At 36.8% G+C, this 18,938-nt stretch overlaps 3 protein-coding genes across 3 annotated transcripts; 2 read left to right on the plus strand and 1 right to left on the minus strand.

Moving 5' to 3' along the window:
* Positions 1-353: 353 nt before the first annotated feature.
* Positions 354-3,442, plus strand: avpr2l (arginine vasopressin receptor 2, like). Its single transcript, XM_059325880.1, has 2 exons — positions 354-1,187; positions 3,363-3,442. Exons 1-2 carry the CDS (start codon positions 365-367, stop codon positions 3,440-3,442), a joined length of 903 nt encoding a protein of 300 aa, XP_059181863.1. The 5' UTR covers positions 354-364.
* A 5,543-nt stretch (positions 3,443-8,985) lies between these two features.
* Positions 8,986-13,767, minus strand: LOC131960919 (THAP domain-containing protein 5-like). The gene is made up of 3 exons (XM_059326182.1): positions 13,579-13,767; positions 11,397-11,583; positions 8,986-9,839 (listed from the first exon to the last, which is right to left on the minus strand). Exons 1-3 carry the CDS (start codon positions 13,662-13,664, stop codon positions 9,117-9,119), a joined length of 996 nt encoding a protein of 331 aa, XP_059182165.1. The 5' UTR covers positions 13,665-13,767; the 3' UTR covers positions 8,986-9,116.
* An 823-nt stretch (positions 13,768-14,590) lies between these two features.
* On the plus strand, positions 14,591-18,351 carry LOC131960620 (dnaJ homolog subfamily B member 9-like). Its single transcript, XM_059325876.1, has 3 exons — positions 14,591-14,682; positions 15,031-15,264; positions 16,540-18,351. The coding sequence occupies exons 2-3, from the start codon at positions 15,048-15,050 to the stop codon at positions 17,001-17,003; spliced, it is 681 nt and encodes a 226-aa protein (XP_059181859.1). The 5' UTR covers positions 14,591-14,682; positions 15,031-15,047; the 3' UTR covers positions 17,004-18,351.
* Positions 18,352-18,938: the final 587 nt, after the last annotated feature.

Genomic DNA, 18,938 nt, shown 5'->3' on the forward strand with positions numbered 1-18,938 from the left:
TTAATAATTCAAGGTTGAGGAGGGCTGGGTAAAATTAATTTGAATTTCTGTGCGCATTTTGGGGTTATTGGTTTAAGGATTTTTTGAAGGACACATGTTTTGGGTAAAAACAGTCTTGTATAACTGCTTGTATGTGTCATAAGGCTGGTACTGACAGCCAGTCGTCACTGAGGCTGAATCCCCCACCTCTCCTCTTCAAGTCAACGGCTTTCCTTCTCACAGCCTCCACGATCACATACAACACACGCGCAAAGGAGGGAAATGTGGAGATGTGTGTGTTTCACCAACATTGCCTACTTCATGTATGGAAACGTTGATTAAGATCAGGAACTATACGAAACATACAGAAAACGCCTGGAGTTAAATGGGTTCCAGCAGCGACCGCTCAGGCACGCCGGCAGGTGAGGATGGAGAGGTATATGAACGCTTTGCGCTCATCAGAGCTGGAGTTCTGGGTTTGGTTTTTGTGCTTGCAACATGTGGCAATCTTTTCTTCTTGGGAGTACTTTGGAAGAAGCGAAAAAGAAATACGAAGACCCAGCTGTTCCTGTTGCACCTGTGCTTGGCTGATCTGGTGGTCGCGTTTTTCCAAGTCCTGCCGCAGTTTCTCATGGAGATTACGCACAGGTTCCGAGGCACGGACTTCCTGTGCCGGTCCGTAAAGTACTTGCAGGTGGTCGGGATGTTTGCCTCCACGTACATGATCGTGGCCATGACCATAGACCGGTACCACGCGGTTTGTAAGCCCATGGTTTCCTTCTTAAAGGGCTCGTTTAGGAGATACCTCTCCATAGGCGCAGCGTGGCTCATCTCTCTCGTCTTCAGTTCTCCTCAGATCTCCATCTTCTCTCTGCAGGAGGTGGAGGAGAACCAGTTCGACTGCTGGGCTTCGTTTATTGAACCGTGGGGGAGCAGGATCTACATCACCTGGATCACCCTGTCAGTGTTCGCCCTGCCTGCAGTCATCGTGCTCTACTGCCAAATTAGAATATGCACAACGATCTACTTCAACATGAAGAGGAAGGCGCTGCAGGCAGGGCGCGCCGGCACCAAGGGGGTGTCCAACGCCATGCTGAAGACTGTGAAGATGACGTTTGTTATTATAATGACATATACAGTGTGTTGGAGCCCTTTCTTTATTGTCCAGCTGTGGTCTGCATGGAGCCCCAGCAGCGCGCCGACACAAGGTTTGTCCAAATGAGGTCACGGAGGTCTCCAAAGACCTCATTATCGTGTCCCTGTGGTGCACACCTGTTACACATCAATCAATAAGATGTTTTTAATTAAGTCTAGTCACCGAGTCTATATCATTATAAAGTGCCTTTTTGTCATCGTGGAAATTTAGCAAAATAATGAAACTCTGAGGTCTTATTATAAATGGCCAAACATTTAAAAACATATCAAAACAAAGAGAAGTCTCCTAAAATGTCATTTAGGACATAATGTTCATTTTATACTGTTTTTTTCATTGGATGTATGTGATGCCTGTCCCACACACTGCTCCAGCATTAGTGGTTAAATGATAGCCTACTAATTCAGAAAAAAATAAATATTGTCCACAACAAGTTTTTTTGATCATTTATGTTCTATTTTCATAATCATATTAAACATTTTTCATGTGTCCCTGAAATTGCAGTCCATGAGTCCACCCTGTCATTATGGGGAAACTGCCCTTTTAAGAAACCCTCTGAAGCTCTCAGTGACATTTTTTTTTTGTTTGTTTGTTGTTGTTTTTTTTACTAATGGAGGCCGAAACAGTGGCTGGTTGCAGACTAAGTATTTATGCTCATATTTTGTAATTTCCATCACATTATGTGTGTAGCTGAATGTTGTCAAGCTTAACATGTCCACCCTGTCATAGTGAAATATCAATTAACATAAAAACCTTTCTAAAATTTGAAATATATTTACTAACTAATGTTTGCTGTTTGCAAGCACATTGTCTACTTATAGTTAATTTATAAACAGTGTGGGAGCCTGACCAACGTGCATTTTTAACAACATAACATCTACTTAATAATAAATATGAAGTTCAATGGAAAATTTTAGCTTTTCTTTTGGAAATGGGGAATCTCAAAGGCAATTTATGGTAATATTGGCTCCACCAATTGTGCACCCCAGTCCTCTCTTTTATCAATCAATCAATCAATCAATCAATCAATCAATCAATCAATCAATCAATCAATCAAACAAACTTTGTAGAGCAGCTTTCATATAGGTAAGTCAAGTTCAAGTGCTTTCATAGATGATTGACAGCCCAATAATAAGACAGTAATGAGTGCAGACTATAAAAAACAGAGACAAAGACAAAACCAATTTCACAATCAGAGACCAACGCAGGCAAGACAATAAACATTATGAAAATGTAATAAAACTGATTTAAAAGCATCAGAAGATAAATGCAGTAAAACAGAATGAAATAAAACTAGATTAAAAAATCAGATAAAAGGGCAAACACAATAATAATAAAAATGGCAATATAATACAAATAAAAACAAGACTAAAAAGGAGATAAAATAGGTAAAATAACAAAATAAAATAGAGTAAAATGGTGCAGCATAAATACAACAAAATATAGTGAAAAAAATAATATAATGCCTATAAACCATTCTTATTTAAATAGCTGACTAAATAGGTTTTTATAATAACTAAAATCATTATCAAGCTTATTATCAGCTATTTTTGTTGTCGTCATTATATTTGTCCAAACAAATCTACCTTTAGTTGTACCAGGCATTAAAATGAACAAGAAACTGAAGAAAACAAAGTGGTCTAATATTTTTTTCCGTAACAAATTGCTGTAAGAAAACAGCCAAATTGTGACAGTAACATGCTGTTTTTCATTAAAATTGTATTATTTCTGTAGAAAACAATGCATTCTAGGCAATATTTGTAGGAGGCTTGCGGTTTCCCATAAAATATATGATATATATATGTAAAATTTTGTCCACATTTTTAATGGCTGTATTTTACTTAACTAACTCATTCAGTATATGGTATATTAAAATTACTGAGGTTACAGTGAAGACGGTGCTTAATTCATAGTGATTGGCTTTCAGACAGTAATATGCTCTATTTTCAAAAATAGTATACAATATTGCAACTAGCTTCAGCACCATACTGTGCTTTAGTCTACTGTAAAAATCAATGAAATGCAGGATTGTTCTGTAATTCAGTATGTGGTTTTATCACAGTAACATACTGTAAAGCAAATAACAGTAGAGGAACTGTAAAATTAACAGTAGCATGCTGGCAACCCTGCTGCCAGTATTTTACTGTTAATTTACAAGACAATTGTTTACAGTATGTATATTCCTGTGCAGGTTTGTTTCCACATGTCTCTGTGTTTCTGTCTCTCTCAGGTCCTGTGTTTGCCATCATCATGCTGCTGGCCAGCCTCAACAGCTGCACCAACCCCTGGATCTATCTCTACTACAGTTAAAAACAACATGTATGAATAGTTACATGCCACTGGAGATCAGATCCAGGAGCTGACAAACTCCAGATGAAGTCCATCATGGATCCTGTTTAAATCTGTTTAGTCGTGTTGTATAAACTAACTGGGTCAGTGTCAGCAGCTGGACATTAATGTTAGCTTGAATTGATGTTGACATCCTACAGTATTTTTTGTCATTTAATATGTTTTAGCAGAAGAGTTTGCAGCTGTGATCAGACATGGTGCTACATGAATAATATTGGCCAGCATATTGTCCCCAGGCCTAACATTTAGAAAGAGCACAGAACCTTCTTTTAGTAAGAAAATAATTCAATTCAACTTTATTTATAGAGCACATTTCATGCACAAGGCAGACTCAATGTGCTTCACAATGTATATACATAATTACAGTTAAAAAACAAAACAGAACACAGAAAAACAAACAATTAAAAAAAAAAAATAATAATTAAAATTAATTGAAGAGTGCAGGTTGACAAGCTATGCCATATTCACCACATATACACTTACTTCCTCACACATGCGCACCCACTCCCACAACAACCACACATGCACGCACACAGTTCAACCGAATGCTGTTGAAAAAAGATTTTTTAATCTGTTTTTAAAAATGGCTACTGATGTGGCATGTTTAACTGTGTCAGGCAGGGTGTTCCACTTTCGCGGGGCATAAACACTAAAAGCTTCTTCTCCTTCTTTGGATCTGGTGTGAGGGATGAGCATATCTGTGATGTACAATGCAAAAAAAGAAAAGTTGGGTGAACTCAAAATTTCAAGGCTTCGATAAAATTTTAAGTTGGACAATTAAACTAAATATTTTAAGTTTTGTTTTTGAGTTTGCTCAACTCTGAATTCAGATTTTTGTCAACTCAACTGTAAGTTGTACTAACTTATAATTTAACATTGTAATAACTTCCTTACTTCTGCAATGTGCTGAATTGGCACGATTGTAACTCCACTATGAAATGTCAGCTAATGTTGCCACTACAATTTTGAGTTAGCATTGATACGCTAATGGCTACTCTTGTAGCTGTAACAAGCAGCGCCGCTAGCGTCAGTTAGCCGCTAGCATCAGTTAGCCGCTAGCATCAGTTAGCCGCTAGCTTTCGCTAATGACCGAATTTCACCGCTTTCCCGCATTTTACAACAAAGAAATAGAATTATTGTCCCTTGTTTTGAACCCCAACTTAAAGATATAAGTAACAATAACTCACAAACTTGTTTTTGAGCATACAACTGGCTTTCTTTGTTGTGCTAACTTACATAATTGCCCCAAATGTCAATAATATTTATATTTTCAAGTTTAACCAACTTAAATCACTGTTTTAGGCCAAAAAATACAAGTTGGCTTTTTTGCAGTGTACTGAGGTGCAAGGCCGTGTAGTGCAAATAGGATTTTCAAAATGAATAAATCCGTTTTTTTCCCACACACATACAAAGAAACAGTGTATACTCAACGGACATGTTCTGCTTAATGTTCTGTACATATTTCTGATATGTAATTAAAATGTTTCGTGCATGCAGAAGCTGTTTGCATCTTTCTTCTGCTTGTGTAATTTTGCTGATTTTGGCTGATACTGAATAAGATAAATTATATGTATTTTTTTTAACTTTTTTACAGCACTAATATCATTACATTACATTACATGTCATTCAGCAGACGTTTTTGTCCAAAGTGACTTACAATAAGTGCATTCAACCTGAAGGTATTAGACTTAGACCACAGGAATCAAGTACATAACTTTAAGAGCCAACTGTCATCGCTAAAGGATTGCTATATGTTAAAGAAGAAAAGAAGAGAAAAGAAGAAGAGCATTTAAAAAAAAAAAATATATATATATATATATATATATATATATATATATATATATGTTGGGTGACAATGACTTAACCGAGGTATTGTTGGAAGAGATAGGTCTTCTGCCTGCGGCGGAAGATGTATGAGAAGACAATGAGAGTTGGTTTCCATTGTGGAAAAGACTTCTGACATCAGGCCTTCAGGCTGTGTAATAATTGGCTTTAGCTGATTCTATTCTTATTCTGTTGTGTATTGATCACTTTTTCCCCCTTATCATGAGCATTTTATCATGTCTTTGCATTCCCCTGACCTGTAATGGAACTGTAACTTTGTTAATATTGTGCACTCATTTCCAAACAAAGATGAGCATCGCTGCTCCTCCATCCTTGGAGATCACATTAGTCTTCTAATGCACTTTGTTGATGTTTTGTATTCCCGCCGAGATGTGTAGTAATAGGATTACAACAATTTCATTTCACCACTAATTTTGAGAATCCATTCTCTTAATCCTGGCTGGGCCCAGAGTCTTTCCTCATAGCGAACTACATCTTGTTGTAACCTTTCATGTTATGTAAGACCCTGGAGTCATCTGAAATTGCACTTCACAAATCCTTTCATTTGTGCAATTAATTATGTTGTTATTAATTTGAAACCAATTTAGCTTCTCCACTGTGTCTCCGTCAAATTAAAGTTCACTTCATTCCCCCAGATGTTTAACTCCACCATGCCCTCATCAGGAACAGATATTAGCCACAATTATTAAAGTCTCCATCTCTATTTTCATTGTGGTGTGGGTTAAAAACACAATGTTTAACATGGTCACAATCCACGCTCCACTGTTCCACAGACTCTGTGTGTACATTTTTCTTTTTTTCTTTATAGATTACTTCTTCATTATGTAAATGTGGGGGCTGTCATTCAAATTGTGTTGTGTTTTTTCCAAACCTTAAATGGCATGATCATCTTTTAATTTATTTATTTTGGCTATTTTTGATGTTGGCCTCCCGTCAGAGTTTTTTTAAGACGCGATGTATGCTGCTGATCTTTACGTATGGAAGCATGTGCAATGTCAGCAAAAGTCACTCAATCCTTTCATTTGTGCAATTAATTATGTTATTCATTTGAAACCAATTTAGCTTCTCCACTGTGTCTCCATCAAATAAAGTTCACTTCATTCCCTTACAATTATTTTCATTATTGTCCAAATAAAAAAATAAATACATAAACAATAAATTAATTTAATGTACCAAAAATATTAAAAATAAATATAGACATTCATTAATAAAAATGTGGCATTTGCTAATTTAATTATTAGAATTTACTTTGTCAATTCATTTTTTCTAAATTTTTTCAATACAATTGTCTTATTTTGCATTGTTTTGACTAGTTAGTCGAACAGTTTTATTTTTGAATAATTAAAGAAAATGTATTATTTGTTAACCATTGCATTCCCCACTATTTATTTCTATGTACTTTTGTTTTCTGTTTATACATCACAATTATTTTCATTATTTTCATCGTCATGAGGGTTAAAAACACAATGTTCACCATCGCTCCACTGTTCCACAGGCTCTGTGAGCAGCCTGCTGCAGTGCATAGATGCCTATGGCGCATTTCATCCTGAAAAGCTGCTTGAAATGGGATTATGCATCTCACTTGGCTAAAATACTATGATGCTGAATTCAGCGCCCAAGGGTGGAAAAATGTCAGATAAATCCTCCAGCTGCTTCATGTTCATGTTATTGTCTGAGGATAAAACAATCAGCGGGGACACAGTGGACACAAACACAGCCTCCTGAGGAGCACAGGCTTGAAGAAACGCATTTACAATGAATTCTATACCACTTCAGAGGAGATCCAACACTGATTTCACTGCTAAACTGAATGTGTAGGACTTGCAGGAGATTGCGCAGAATGACTGGGTGCTACTGGCAATCAGCACAGAACAGAAGAATAAAATGAGCCTCAGATGGAGCCCCGACAATAAAGTCTGTCATTATGATTGGGAGAAAGGATTTGAGGTGTATTGACATGATGTTCCAGTTAATGAAATACCAGTAAAAAATCATTATATAAATGTATTAAAAAGGCTTCAAACATGATTCATATTGATTCATTAATAAGTTAGGAGGATGTATCACAGGTGAGATCCAATCATGTCACGTCTATAAACACGTCATAGAACATATATGTGTTATAAATGCATAGCAACAAGCAACTGGAAATCAATGTTTCCTGTGAAGACGGTCACACAGCGCCATCATGTGGAGAAAATACATCATGATGTGAACAACAGGCTTTTCTCACAGCAGACACTTCTCACAGTGGGAGAAGCACAGGTGTTATTAACAGCAATAAACATGGAGCTGTGAGCTAGAATGCAGGATACCAAGAACCTGAAATACAAACATTCAGCAACGGTCAGCTTGAAGTGCCTCACCCAAGAACAAAGGCCTTATCGCAATCTTTTATCTATTGAGCAATTACTCTGTGGAATAATCTGCCTCACTACCTCTGTTGCACTGAAAGTAAACAGGTATTTAAAAAGAAACTGAAATCTTTTTTTATACAAGCTGTACATTTTTAAATGTTTTTCTTACCTTTTCTTTCCTTTCTTACCCTTTTTAGGTTAATTGTGATTGACATTACCTGTAAATGTATGATATATTGAGAATATGTCTTCTGTATATTCTGTGTTGTTCCTGTGGATCCCAGGAAGACTAGCTGGTTACTAAGGTATCGGCTAATGGGGATCCTTAATAAATAAACAAATAAACTCATCTCATTATTTACACCTTTTACGTTCCTATTGTGATGAGTCAAAATGTCTTCTGTGAAAAAGGCCTACTGAATTTATGGAAATGAGGAAAATGTTGTACGCAGAGTGGAACTTGCCAAATTGAAAAATAAGTACATAAACAAACGACACAATAAATTAATTGAATGTACCAAAAATAATTATAATAAATGTAGGCATTCATTAATAAAATGAGGCATTTGATGATTGAATTATTAGTATTTACTTTCCTATTTAATTTATAATTACTCTAATACTTTTAAAATTTTATTTATTTATCTTTTTTCAATACAATTGTCTTATTTTGCATTGTATTTTTTAAACTTAATTTTTAAATCATTAAAAAAATATTATTTACCTTTGCATTTCCCCCAATATTAATTTCAATTTGTATGTATATATATATATATATATATATATATATATATAAATATATATATATTTGTTTATATATATATATATATATATATATATATATATATATTTCTTCTTTGTTCAAATTGTGTTGTTTATTTTTCATACATTAAATGGCATATTTCATCTAGTCATTTATTTATTTATTTGGCTATTTTTGATGTTGGCAGGTTCCGTCCTCCACAATAGATAATAGAGATATGGAATAAAGTACCATCAGAGTTTTTTAAGACACAACGTATGCTGCTGATCTTTACGTACGGGAGCATGGGCAACCAGCAAAAGTCACTCAATGCTAAGAATAAAATCCATGCACACCAATAGATTTTAAAGTGTGGATGCTCCCACAGGTTGCTTTTTCCTCATCTGGATCCTCGGTGCCTTGCCATGTCTCTACACAGTCAATCAATATGTGCTGTGTGTGAGTCTGAGTGTGTGTATGACTAAATGCGTGTGTGTGGATGTTTGTGTATGTATACTTACAGATGTGTATGTGGGGGAGAGAGGGGTGGGTTTGTCATTTTTATTGTCTGTTTTTATTCTTATTTTTTGTAAAGCACTTTGTGTTGCATTTTTATGTGTGAAAAGCGCTATATAAATAAAGTTTGATTTGATTTGAATAATCTCATTCCAGAGTTCATACATTTGCAAAGTTAGAGCACCATGGATGAAATATAACCTTCTAAAACTTTCTGCTTCTCTTTAAAAACCGCCCCGTCTCTCTTCAGGAGGGCCACCTCAGACTCCAGAGCTCGGATCTTTGCCACGGTGCTCTCCTCCCTTCGATCCAGCTCCAAGATCTTTGCATGCAAACTCAAGATCTTCCTCCACAGCTGGTCTCTGTCCGTGTCCGGTCTGCAGTAAGAATGCTCGTAAACAGAAGTGTGTTCTCCCTCTCCGGGTCTCTCCTCTAAGAAGCAGGCCGTGGGTTCGTCTTTGACCATTTCCACGGAGACGAAGCCGAACGCCTGGCCGAGCGCTGCATCCACGCGATCCTCTCCGTCAGAGAAAGGTCCCAGTGACTCACAGCACAGCAGGGTCACCACGGAGTCCTCAGAAGGGGCTTCATCACACGGGGAGAGTGTGAGGCAGGAGGCTGGTGGCCCCCCGCTGTCCCCTGGAGTCTCAGCAGCAGGAGTCTGTGTCTCTGATAGGTCTGACTGACAGGAGAAGACAGTGTCTGAGGCCAGAGGTGCTTCAAATATCAGCTCTGTGTGTTGGTCATCGGTCCTGTTTGCTCTGCTCGACTCAACCTTTTTGCACGTTCTGCTCAGAATGAGCGGCCTCGTGCTGAGAGGAGAGTCAGTGTCAGTGTCTGAGGTCCCGGCTCTGGCCTTTGGGCTTCTCTTCATGCTGGAAACTTTCTTCTCTTCATCCTGAAATAAAGGAAAATGAGTCTGGTCATTCACAGGCAATGCATAATGATAGAAAATTACCAACATGCTTTTTGGACACTATAAAACTCCACATGAGCCTAAAACATAAGTAAAAAATGTCTTCTTTGAAAAAAGGCCTATTGAATTTATGGAAATGAGGAAAATGTTGTACACTGTAATAAATTATTCTGTAGTCATTTCATTTTACTTAATATATTTGATAAAATGTATGAAATATAAATGCGTCCTTGATTTTGAGGCAGTTCTTTAAGTAACTTTAATATAAAAATGTTTGAGATAGAATCTACTTGTTTTGATAACATTAAATATAATCTTTATGTGTATGTAATTCTAAATCAAGAGAATTTTGAATAAATCCAACACAGTAGAATTAGTCTGTTTTTAATTGACAGGCACTTCCTGTTAAGTTAGATTTAATTAATAATATTGCGTGCAATCTGTTGCCTCAATTTTATTGAGTAGCTATTGTTTGTCTTTTTTTTTTACAGTGTATGCAGAGCAGAACTTGCCAAATAAAAAAATAAATACATAAACAAATAAACAATTAATTAAATTTAATGTACCAAAAATATTAAAATAAATATAGACATTCATTAATAAAAATGTGGCATTTGCTAATTTAATTATTAGTATTTACATGGTCAATTAATTTTTTCAAAGTTTTTTCAATACAATTGTCTTATTTTCGATTGTTTTGACTAGTTAGTCGAACATAGTTTTATTTTTGAATAATTAAAAAAAAAAGTATTATTTTTTACCATTGCATTCCCCACTATTTATTTCTATGTACTTTTGTTTTTTGTTTATCCATTACTTCTTCATTATGCAGATGTGGGGGCTGTCATTCAAATTGTGTTGCGTATTTTTCATAAATTAAATGGCATAATCATTTCTTCATCAAGTCAAATGTTGCTCTTACTTAAGCTTAATGAATTCACTTGAGAAAAAAATACTTGCCCTGTTTTTCTGAATTAAAAGATAATTATGTCAGAACTCTGAGAAACATTTTCATAGAAATAATATTCTGCTCTTTTCTGTTAAATAATGAGATTTTCTCAGAATTCAGAGAAAAGTTTCAATGGAAAATAAATCTGTGTTGTAATTAGTCATTATTATGAAAGAATTATGAGATGTCATAATAATGATTTCATAGGGGAAAAGGTGCTTGTTTTCTGAATTAATGAGATAATTATCTCACTAATTAGTAAAAAAAATACAGAACAGAATTTTCAAGCAAAAACTGAAAAAATCTGCTTTGGTTTTCTGAATAAATGAGATAATTATGTGATTCTGATACACACACTGATTTTTTTCTAATCCAATAATACAGAATTACAGGCCAAATATGTTTTCTCTCTCTTACAGTTCTGTACTTCCTCTTGTTGACGTGCCACTTTTGAGCTTCCTCTTTTTCCAAAATGTTTAAATAAATGCCAGTCAGTTGTCTCAGGGCTGAGTCTGTGAAGTGCAGCAGGTCTTTACTTCATGTCAGAGCCGTGATGGATGTTGAGAGAGTAAAACCAGGCAGATACTCACGTCCTGAGCGGAGGGGAAGACGGTGGGGACGGCCGTGTTCTTCAGGTAGCGGATGCCCCATCGGATATCGAAGCAGTCCTCTGTGAAGTGTTCGCTGCACAGATACTGGTGTCGGCTCGGAGTCCACTCCTCCCGCTGCATGTTGTCCACCCATCTCTGCAGCCTGGACCGATCCTGCAACGGAAACCTGTGGGAGGGGAAAAAAGACTGGTTGGAAAATAAAAGTGAGGCTCTTCACAGCCTTATTCGTTGGTGGAGGCTGCATGGTACTTGCATTGGTGGTGTGCACAGGGGTGTGTCCACTCCCTAGGACTATGGCACAACGGATAGTATAATCTTGTCCTGTGTATTATTGTATGTATTTCCAGAGTACTCACAATAATAATAATAATAATAATAATACATTTTATTTGTAAAGCACTTGTCATACAGAAATCTCAAAGTGCTACAGAAACCAGAAAAAAGAAAGAGAAAACTCATTAAAAACAGCAGTAGATAAAAAAGACACGGGTAATAAAGTACTTTCTTTGCTCTGTCTTTTACAGGGTGTGGAGCTGTGGTCCTGCTCGGCATCACTCCTGCTGGTCTCACTGCTGTGGATCTGGTTTGGCCCAGGTCCACTCTACACTCACCATCACTACTGGCCAATGGTGGCGCTTCATAACCTGCTGCTGTGCCCCTCCCAGAACTGCTGCTCCTCTCTCTGTTTCTCTCTCAAACGTCTCTCTATCCTCCCCCCAACCTCTATCTACTCTATTCTACTCTGTTGATCTGCCCTGTACAACGACATCTATTGCACGTCTGTCCGTCCTGGGAGAAGGATCCCTCCTCTGTCTCTCCCTGAGGTTTCTTCTTCTTTTTCCCCTGCTAAAAGGGTTTTTTTAAGGAGTTTTTCCCGGCCGATGTGAGGGTCTAAAGACAGAGGGACAGTCGTACCATGTCCAATCTATAAAGCCCTTTGAGGCAAATCTGTGATTTGTGATTTTGGGCTATATAAATAAAATTTACTTGAATTGACTAAAACTAGTCAAGCATTCAGTAAAGGATCATCAGCTGTCACCTGAATGTTACATTTTCTTTAATCTAATATTTTTATCATTACTCCCATTGTACCTTTACATCCAGGTATATACTTATTATGACAACATTATAGACTGCTGACATTACATAGTACTAACTTCTTACTGCCTCTCTAATTAATATTACAACTGACTAAACCCTCAGGGTCTGTTCAAAATGTCTGCACAATTGTACTGCTTAGCACTCTTTAAAAGCAAGCTATAAAAAAATATCATATTATTATGATATTCTACTTTCATTGTACTGATGTTTTTTCACCTACACCTGACCTAATAATTGATACCAAACACTAATTGCTAAATTTAAATATTTTAACCCTTTAAATGCCATGTTTTTGTCATAACACCACCATGTTTTTAGATGAAAACACAACCAGAAAATATCAATTATTTTCAATATACTTCATGCAAAGTTAAAAAAAAAAAAAAAAAAGTTGAATTATTGGAACTTGTCAATGATCAGCAGCAACACTGATATTGTTGCATTATTATTTTTTGTGCAGTGTCAAATACTCCTTATTCTGCTTAGTGCTCCTAAACAGCAAGCTATCAAACATATTACATACATTATGATATTCTACTTTCATTGTACTGATTATTGATATCAAACACTAATTGATGTTTGAATATTTTAACCCTTTATATGCCAGGTTTGTGTCATGATGCCACCATGTGTATAGCCCTGCTGCAGCCAGCTGTGTAAATGAGTCAATCTGGTGGAAAGTAGTAATAATGATCAATTCCAAGGCCAAATGTTTTATGTTTTAACGTAAGTGAGATCAGAAACAGCATTTTAATGTGTTTTAGTTTCTCAACCTGAAGAGTAACTATTGTTTGTCCTCACAGTATTTAGCCTTGCTGAGCTGGAAATAACAAAAGCAAATTCAAAAATACACAATATGGACAAAATTCATGCCAAATGCATAAAAACAGCCAACACTATTAACACATGAAGAATGAAAAGCACGTAAAATGCGTCAGCCTGCCCTGAGAATAACCATAGACTGTATAAAATGAGTACAACAAAGAAGATGCATTAGTATCTGAACCAAAGTAAACCAACATTTAAACAGAGACACCAGGAATAAATAAATCAACCCTACGGGTAGAAGCTTATCCTCTTGTTGTCTTGTCTGGATGAACTCCCCCCGCGGTTTCTGCAGACTTTCACAGCGCAGTAACGGGGCATGTCTGCACCGCAACTACATGAAAACGCCTTTTCAGAGACACGTTTGATGCTAAATAAAATTTGAAAACACAAACCAGCTCGTAAACTGTAACTTCCGGGTTGTAGTTCTCAAAACGGAGATGACGTCCACTCCATTTAATAACAAGATAGTTAACGGACCATAATAAAGATGAACGGTGGAGGGAATTAAATACAATACGTGTCTAATAAAGCATTCAGCATCTATTGCATTCCTAATAAATAACATACACACTGAACAATGTAAGTAACTGTGCTGTATACATGTTCTGTCTTTCACCTAAATCAATAATGACAAAATCACCAGTAGAGGATCTTGCAGCTTCAGCACCGCTGCAGTTTGGAGGATAAACATTTCTCCAGGAAATATGGCTTGAATTCAAACGGCGAGTCAAGGTGAATTGAGGTGTAATTTTGAACACTCCAAAACAATTATGGTGTCTAAAATTGCACAGTAAAATGAATGTTAGATATGCATAAGTAGAACATTTCATTAAAGAACAAACTTCACTTTTAACACAAAAGAGACCTAACAATCGCACCAGCCTGTGATTAAAAAAAACAAAACATACAATATAATATATATATATATATATATATATATATATATATATATATATATATATATATATATATATATATATATATATATATATATATATATATTATATTATATTATATATATTTTTTTTTAAACTGTCCGGCTTTGCAGGGTTGTCTTTTTTTGAAAATTACGGTAAAGCTGTGGCGGAAGTGCTCGGCGTTAACTCTCTTGCTTCGCTTGTTTTCTTCTCGGACTATCCCCGTTCTCCACGTGCGCACCATTTCCACCAATCACAGCGCACTGCGTCACCGTGTTGCGGAACGGACCAATCGCGTAGCGAGTCGTGGTGTTACGGTGAGGAATGCGACTCGTCAACAACTGATCGCTCTGGTTGTGATCAGCTGGAGCTGTCTGCTGCTGGGAGAGATCCTCAGGCTGTCTGTCACCTCTCTACAGGTAATTTTCCTCTTACAACATCTATCAACGGTGTTTATTTATCCTGGGTAGTTTATCTGCAGCTGAGAACAAACAACAAAGAATCATTCACTCGATATCTGAAGGCAGAGCTGGGTTAGTTTATCTAATATTGACTAAAACTGTGAGTTTTCTTCAGTCCGACGCCTTTCTGTTGAAACTAGCTAGCAAAGTAGCGTTATAACATTATAATAGCGTAATATAACATGTATGCTAGTTAGTATTTGGATAGTTAGTACCCAAAACTGAAGTTTACATCCGTTTTAAAGTCTTGTACGTGTCAGGGGTGTGAAGTGTTTACAGAGCTGTCAAACTGATCTTCTCACCAAGGTGCCAAAACCAGCAGTATGGCCACAGCTCAGTCTGCCCTGCTCCTAGCAGTCCATATCCTGCTGATCTCAGAGTTCATCCTGGCCAAGAGGGACTACTACGACCTGCTGGGGGTCCCCAGAGACGCCACTGAGCGGCAGATCAAGAAGGCCTTCCACAAGCTGGCTCTGAAGTACCATCCTGACAGAAACAAGGGCCCAGACGCCGAGGCCAAGTTCAGAGAGATAGCAGAGGGTAAGAGAGTCACTGTGCCGCTCCAGGGCCAGACTTCCCTGTTTGACATGAGAGCATATCTATAGATCATGTATAAGTTTATTGAGGGATGTCAGTGACGGTCCCTTCAGAAACGGTTCATATTTTTAAGAGCAAATTTAAGACCTTTCTTTTTAATTTGGCTTTTACTTGATCCATTTTTAAATATTTTTCTGCTCATGCATCTTAGTGTTACAACATCGTCTCTTTTATTTATTAGCTATTATTTATTAGTCTATTTATATATATGTATATTATCATACTCCACTTTTGATTTTTTTTTTCATCTTTTGTTATCTCACTTTTTTTCTTTTTATTATTATTTAATTTTTTTTTATTTGATTGTATCTCACCTTACTTTTTATTTGTTTTATCTAATTAATTTCTAACCTGCCTCCAGTGTCTCCTCACTCCATGTTGAGATGGTGCTTCCTCAGTTTGTGCTTTGTTTTTAATGGGATGGGTGGGATGGTGTTTGCTTTTTTCTGTTTTATTATTGTTTTTTTCTTTTTCCTTTTTTATGTGAAGCACTTTGTGTTACATTTCTCTTGTATGAAAAGTGCTTTACAAATAAAGTTCAGCTTATGCCTTATAAAGACCCTCCGAACAGTCATAATAGTCTGGTGTCTCCAATGGACCAAAATTAAGAAAATAGCACTTGAAAGTCTGTCAGTGAGGTGGGGAAAAATGGATAAGCCAAATATCTATATTTCATTATAAGCACTAATACAGTGAATCTAAATAAAATGTTTTAGTAATAGAAGAATTTAATTGTTTGATTGTTTTTCAGACCACTGGTGCTGAGTTGATATGTTTAATTTAATTTTTTTATTTTTAATTAAAAACAATATCAGAATCAGAATCATCTTTATTGTGCACATACTTGGAATTTGACTCAGGTTTGCTTGCTCTCGTACAAAAATACAGATATACAAATATTTAAAAATAGCAAAAAGACATGTACAAAATTATATACAAGGTCAGGTTGGTATAATATGTACAGGTAGTGCAATCTTAGAAATAAATAAGTACAAAAATGTCTTTTTACAGGCATGTAAAAATGTATCATTTATCACAGATTTTAATGGCGTTGTTGGTGAGTCTGTCTGCTTGACAATCCTAGTTTGTTGCATTAAACTGAAGAACAGACTGGGAACTCTATCTAGGTAATATGCTGTAATAAACGTTGTGAAACCTTTGGGAAGCGTTGTCGTAGCAACCAACAGTGATGATATAACGCGTCTTTTTCTCCAACAGCATATGAGACGTTATCAGATGATAAGAGGAGGCGGGACTATGACCAGTTTGGCCACGGCCCGTCGTCGGGTGACAACCACAGAGGAGGAGGAGCCAACTACAACTTCAACCAGCACTACCAGTCCTTCAACTTCGACGACATCTTCAAAGACTTTGACGTGTTCGGTCAGCATCATCGACACCAGCACCACTTCCACTCCCAGAACCAGAACCAGGCCCACCAGAAGAGACACTTTGACAGCCACTTCCAGGCCCATAGGGAGACTATGAGCAGACAGAAGAGACAGTTCCAGCAGGGGGGCTTCGGGGGCGGACTCTTTGATGACATGTTTGAGGACTTGGAGAAGATGTTCTCCTTTAGTTCCAGGACTGAGAACAGATTCCACGGCTCGGCCAAGCAGCACTGCAGGACGGTGACTCAGCGGAGAGGCAACATGGTGACCACCTTCACCGACTGCTCCTGAGACCAGCAGGACACGGGGCTCTACACAGGGCAAACACTGAGGACACTGCTGGGCTTTAAGCTGTGGTTTTGGAATTTAATGCTAATTTATCACTTGGTGAAATAGTGAATGGTTTTGTGTGGCTTTTGTATGTAATTTCCTCTAGGAACAAATATCCAGCTGGCCTGATAAAGGGCTGCTTCCAAGCAATAACACTCATATTATTGCTCATAGCACACACCATTATTTAGCTTTCAGGTTCATTGTTTACTTATGATGGTACAATCTAGACTCAGGTATGGCCTGAGGTTCATTTTAAACATCAGTTTTCATTTGAGAGCAATAAGATTCATTAAAAAACACCACAGAACCATTTCATCTGCAGCTACTCAGGCCATCCTGTCTCAGCAACATCAAACCAGGTTCATCTAACCATAATGTACTCATACATTTATTTATCTCTTGGTGTCTATTAATTATCTTAAAGCTATCACACATTTTTGATTTATAGCACTAGCATCAACTATATCTATCAACATGGAGCGTCACATCATGAGATGTGTACAAGTTATCAACTGTTACCTCGTCTAGTTTCTGCCTACAGAGTTGATCTACCTTCAGTCAGTCAGAGGAGCAGCTGGCTTCAGTCCCAGGACAAACGCTGGTAAACTTTGCCTCAGGCAGAGTGTCTGTCCTCTCTCAGCTGTTCCGTAACCAGCTGTGTTGATGGTTACAGAAATGCTGAGTCAGCTACCAGTGAAGCTGAGCGGGCTGAAAAGTTCCCTGACCTGATTATAATGTGCAATATTTAGCACCTTTGCTCTTCATGTTGCCTATATTTCATAGACAGTGTTGTGTTAATGTCATTGTCTCATGTCAGCACTTTGTATGTGTGTGTGCGTGTGTGTTTGTGTGCACTGAGTGGCCTGAATGTTGATTGATTGCATAATGTTTGGAGAATGAATAAAAATATTCAAGAGCTAATGTGTGTTTTGTATTGGGAGAGGAAAAATATGGAACATTTTTGTTCATAATCCTAAATATGCATTGTTGTTTCTGTCAGGTGTGGACTCGAGTCAAAAATTGAATGACTTTAGATAAAAATATCAAAATAGACTTGCAACTTTGACTTGGACTTTAACACTACTGACTCGTGACTTGGATTTGAGCTTTTTGACTCAAATACTTGATACCTCCACCAAACCCAAGAATAAAAAAGTGTTTTCTTTTAAAGTACCCCAATCATATAGTTTCCTGAATCAACACACTCTATCTTCAGAATCAACACCCAATTTTCCTAGATGCACCTTGTTTTAATTCATTTGAACCATGAAGAACAAATAAATTAACAAATAAAGACATAATATTTTTTTTAAGTATTCATGATTTTTTTTTATGAATAATAATATATTGATCTGTTGTAAAAATGGCATTACATTTGGTGAAAATGCTTTATGACTATAAACTCTACATCCAAGACTGACTTGGTCTCACCTTTGATTTCCATTAATATTAATCTTGATCAATGGTTTTATCCGTTTACAACAATAATCCAAATTTAGCATTACATTACATGATTAATCACTATGGTTCCTGTCCATTAAATTGATAAAGCTTTTCTGACCGCATTATATGGAATACTGAATATTAAAGGCAGAGAATAACTGTTTAGTGGTTTTTGCAGAAGTGATTGAAAAAAGACAAAAAAAGAGGAAACTACTGAAAAATGGCATGTCATGTGCAGCGTGATGGGTGATGCCCACAGATCTCGAGTGTTCCTCACTTTACAGTAAAACCAGCTGCTATTTAAGACTGGCTCCAGCAGAGAGCGTTCTGTCACCACACAGAGGACAGGAGTGAGACTGTTATCTACAACAGCCTGGAAGAGACTGGCAGCAAGACAACTTCTCAAAAAACAGAGACACTGTTGATTAGAATATTAGTTAAATGATACTA

This window comes from Centropristis striata, chromosome 22, assembly GCF_030273125.1.
Source record: "Centropristis striata isolate RG_2023a ecotype Rhode Island chromosome 22, C.striata_1.0, whole genome shotgun sequence".
In the NCBI taxonomy this organism is placed as follows: domain Eukaryota; kingdom Metazoa; phylum Chordata; class Actinopteri; order Perciformes; family Serranidae; genus Centropristis; species Centropristis striata.

Excerpts from the sequence above, each read along its gene's own strand:
- avpr2l (XM_059325880.1), top strand. The coding sequence starts at position 365 with ATGGGTTCCAGCAGCGACCGCTCAGGCACGCCGGCAGGTGAGGATGGA. Across the intron at positions 1,188-3,362 it reads CAGCAGCGCGCCGACACAAG|GTCCTGTGTTTGCCATCATC; the intron begins GTTTGTCCAAAT and ends TGTCTCTCTCAG.
- LOC131960919 (XM_059326182.1), bottom strand. The coding sequence starts at position 13,664 with ATGCCCCGTTACTGCGCTGTGAAAGTCTGCAGAAACCGCGGGGGGAGT. Across the intron at positions 11,584-13,578 it reads AAGAGGATAAGCTTCTACCC|GTTTCCGTTGCAGGATCGGT; the intron begins GTAGGGTTGATT and ends CCCCTCCCACAG. Across the intron at positions 9,840-11,396 it reads TCTTCCCCTCCGCTCAGGAC|GATGAAGAGAAGAAAGTTTC; the intron begins GTGAGTATCTGC and ends CCTTTATTTCAG.
- LOC131960620 (XM_059325876.1), top strand. The coding sequence starts at position 15,048 with ATGGCCACAGCTCAGTCTGCCCTGCTCCTAGCAGTCCATATCCTGCTG. Across the intron at positions 15,265-16,539 it reads GTTCAGAGAGATAGCAGAGG|CATATGAGACGTTATCAGAT; the intron begins GTAAGAGAGTCA and ends TTTCTCCAACAG.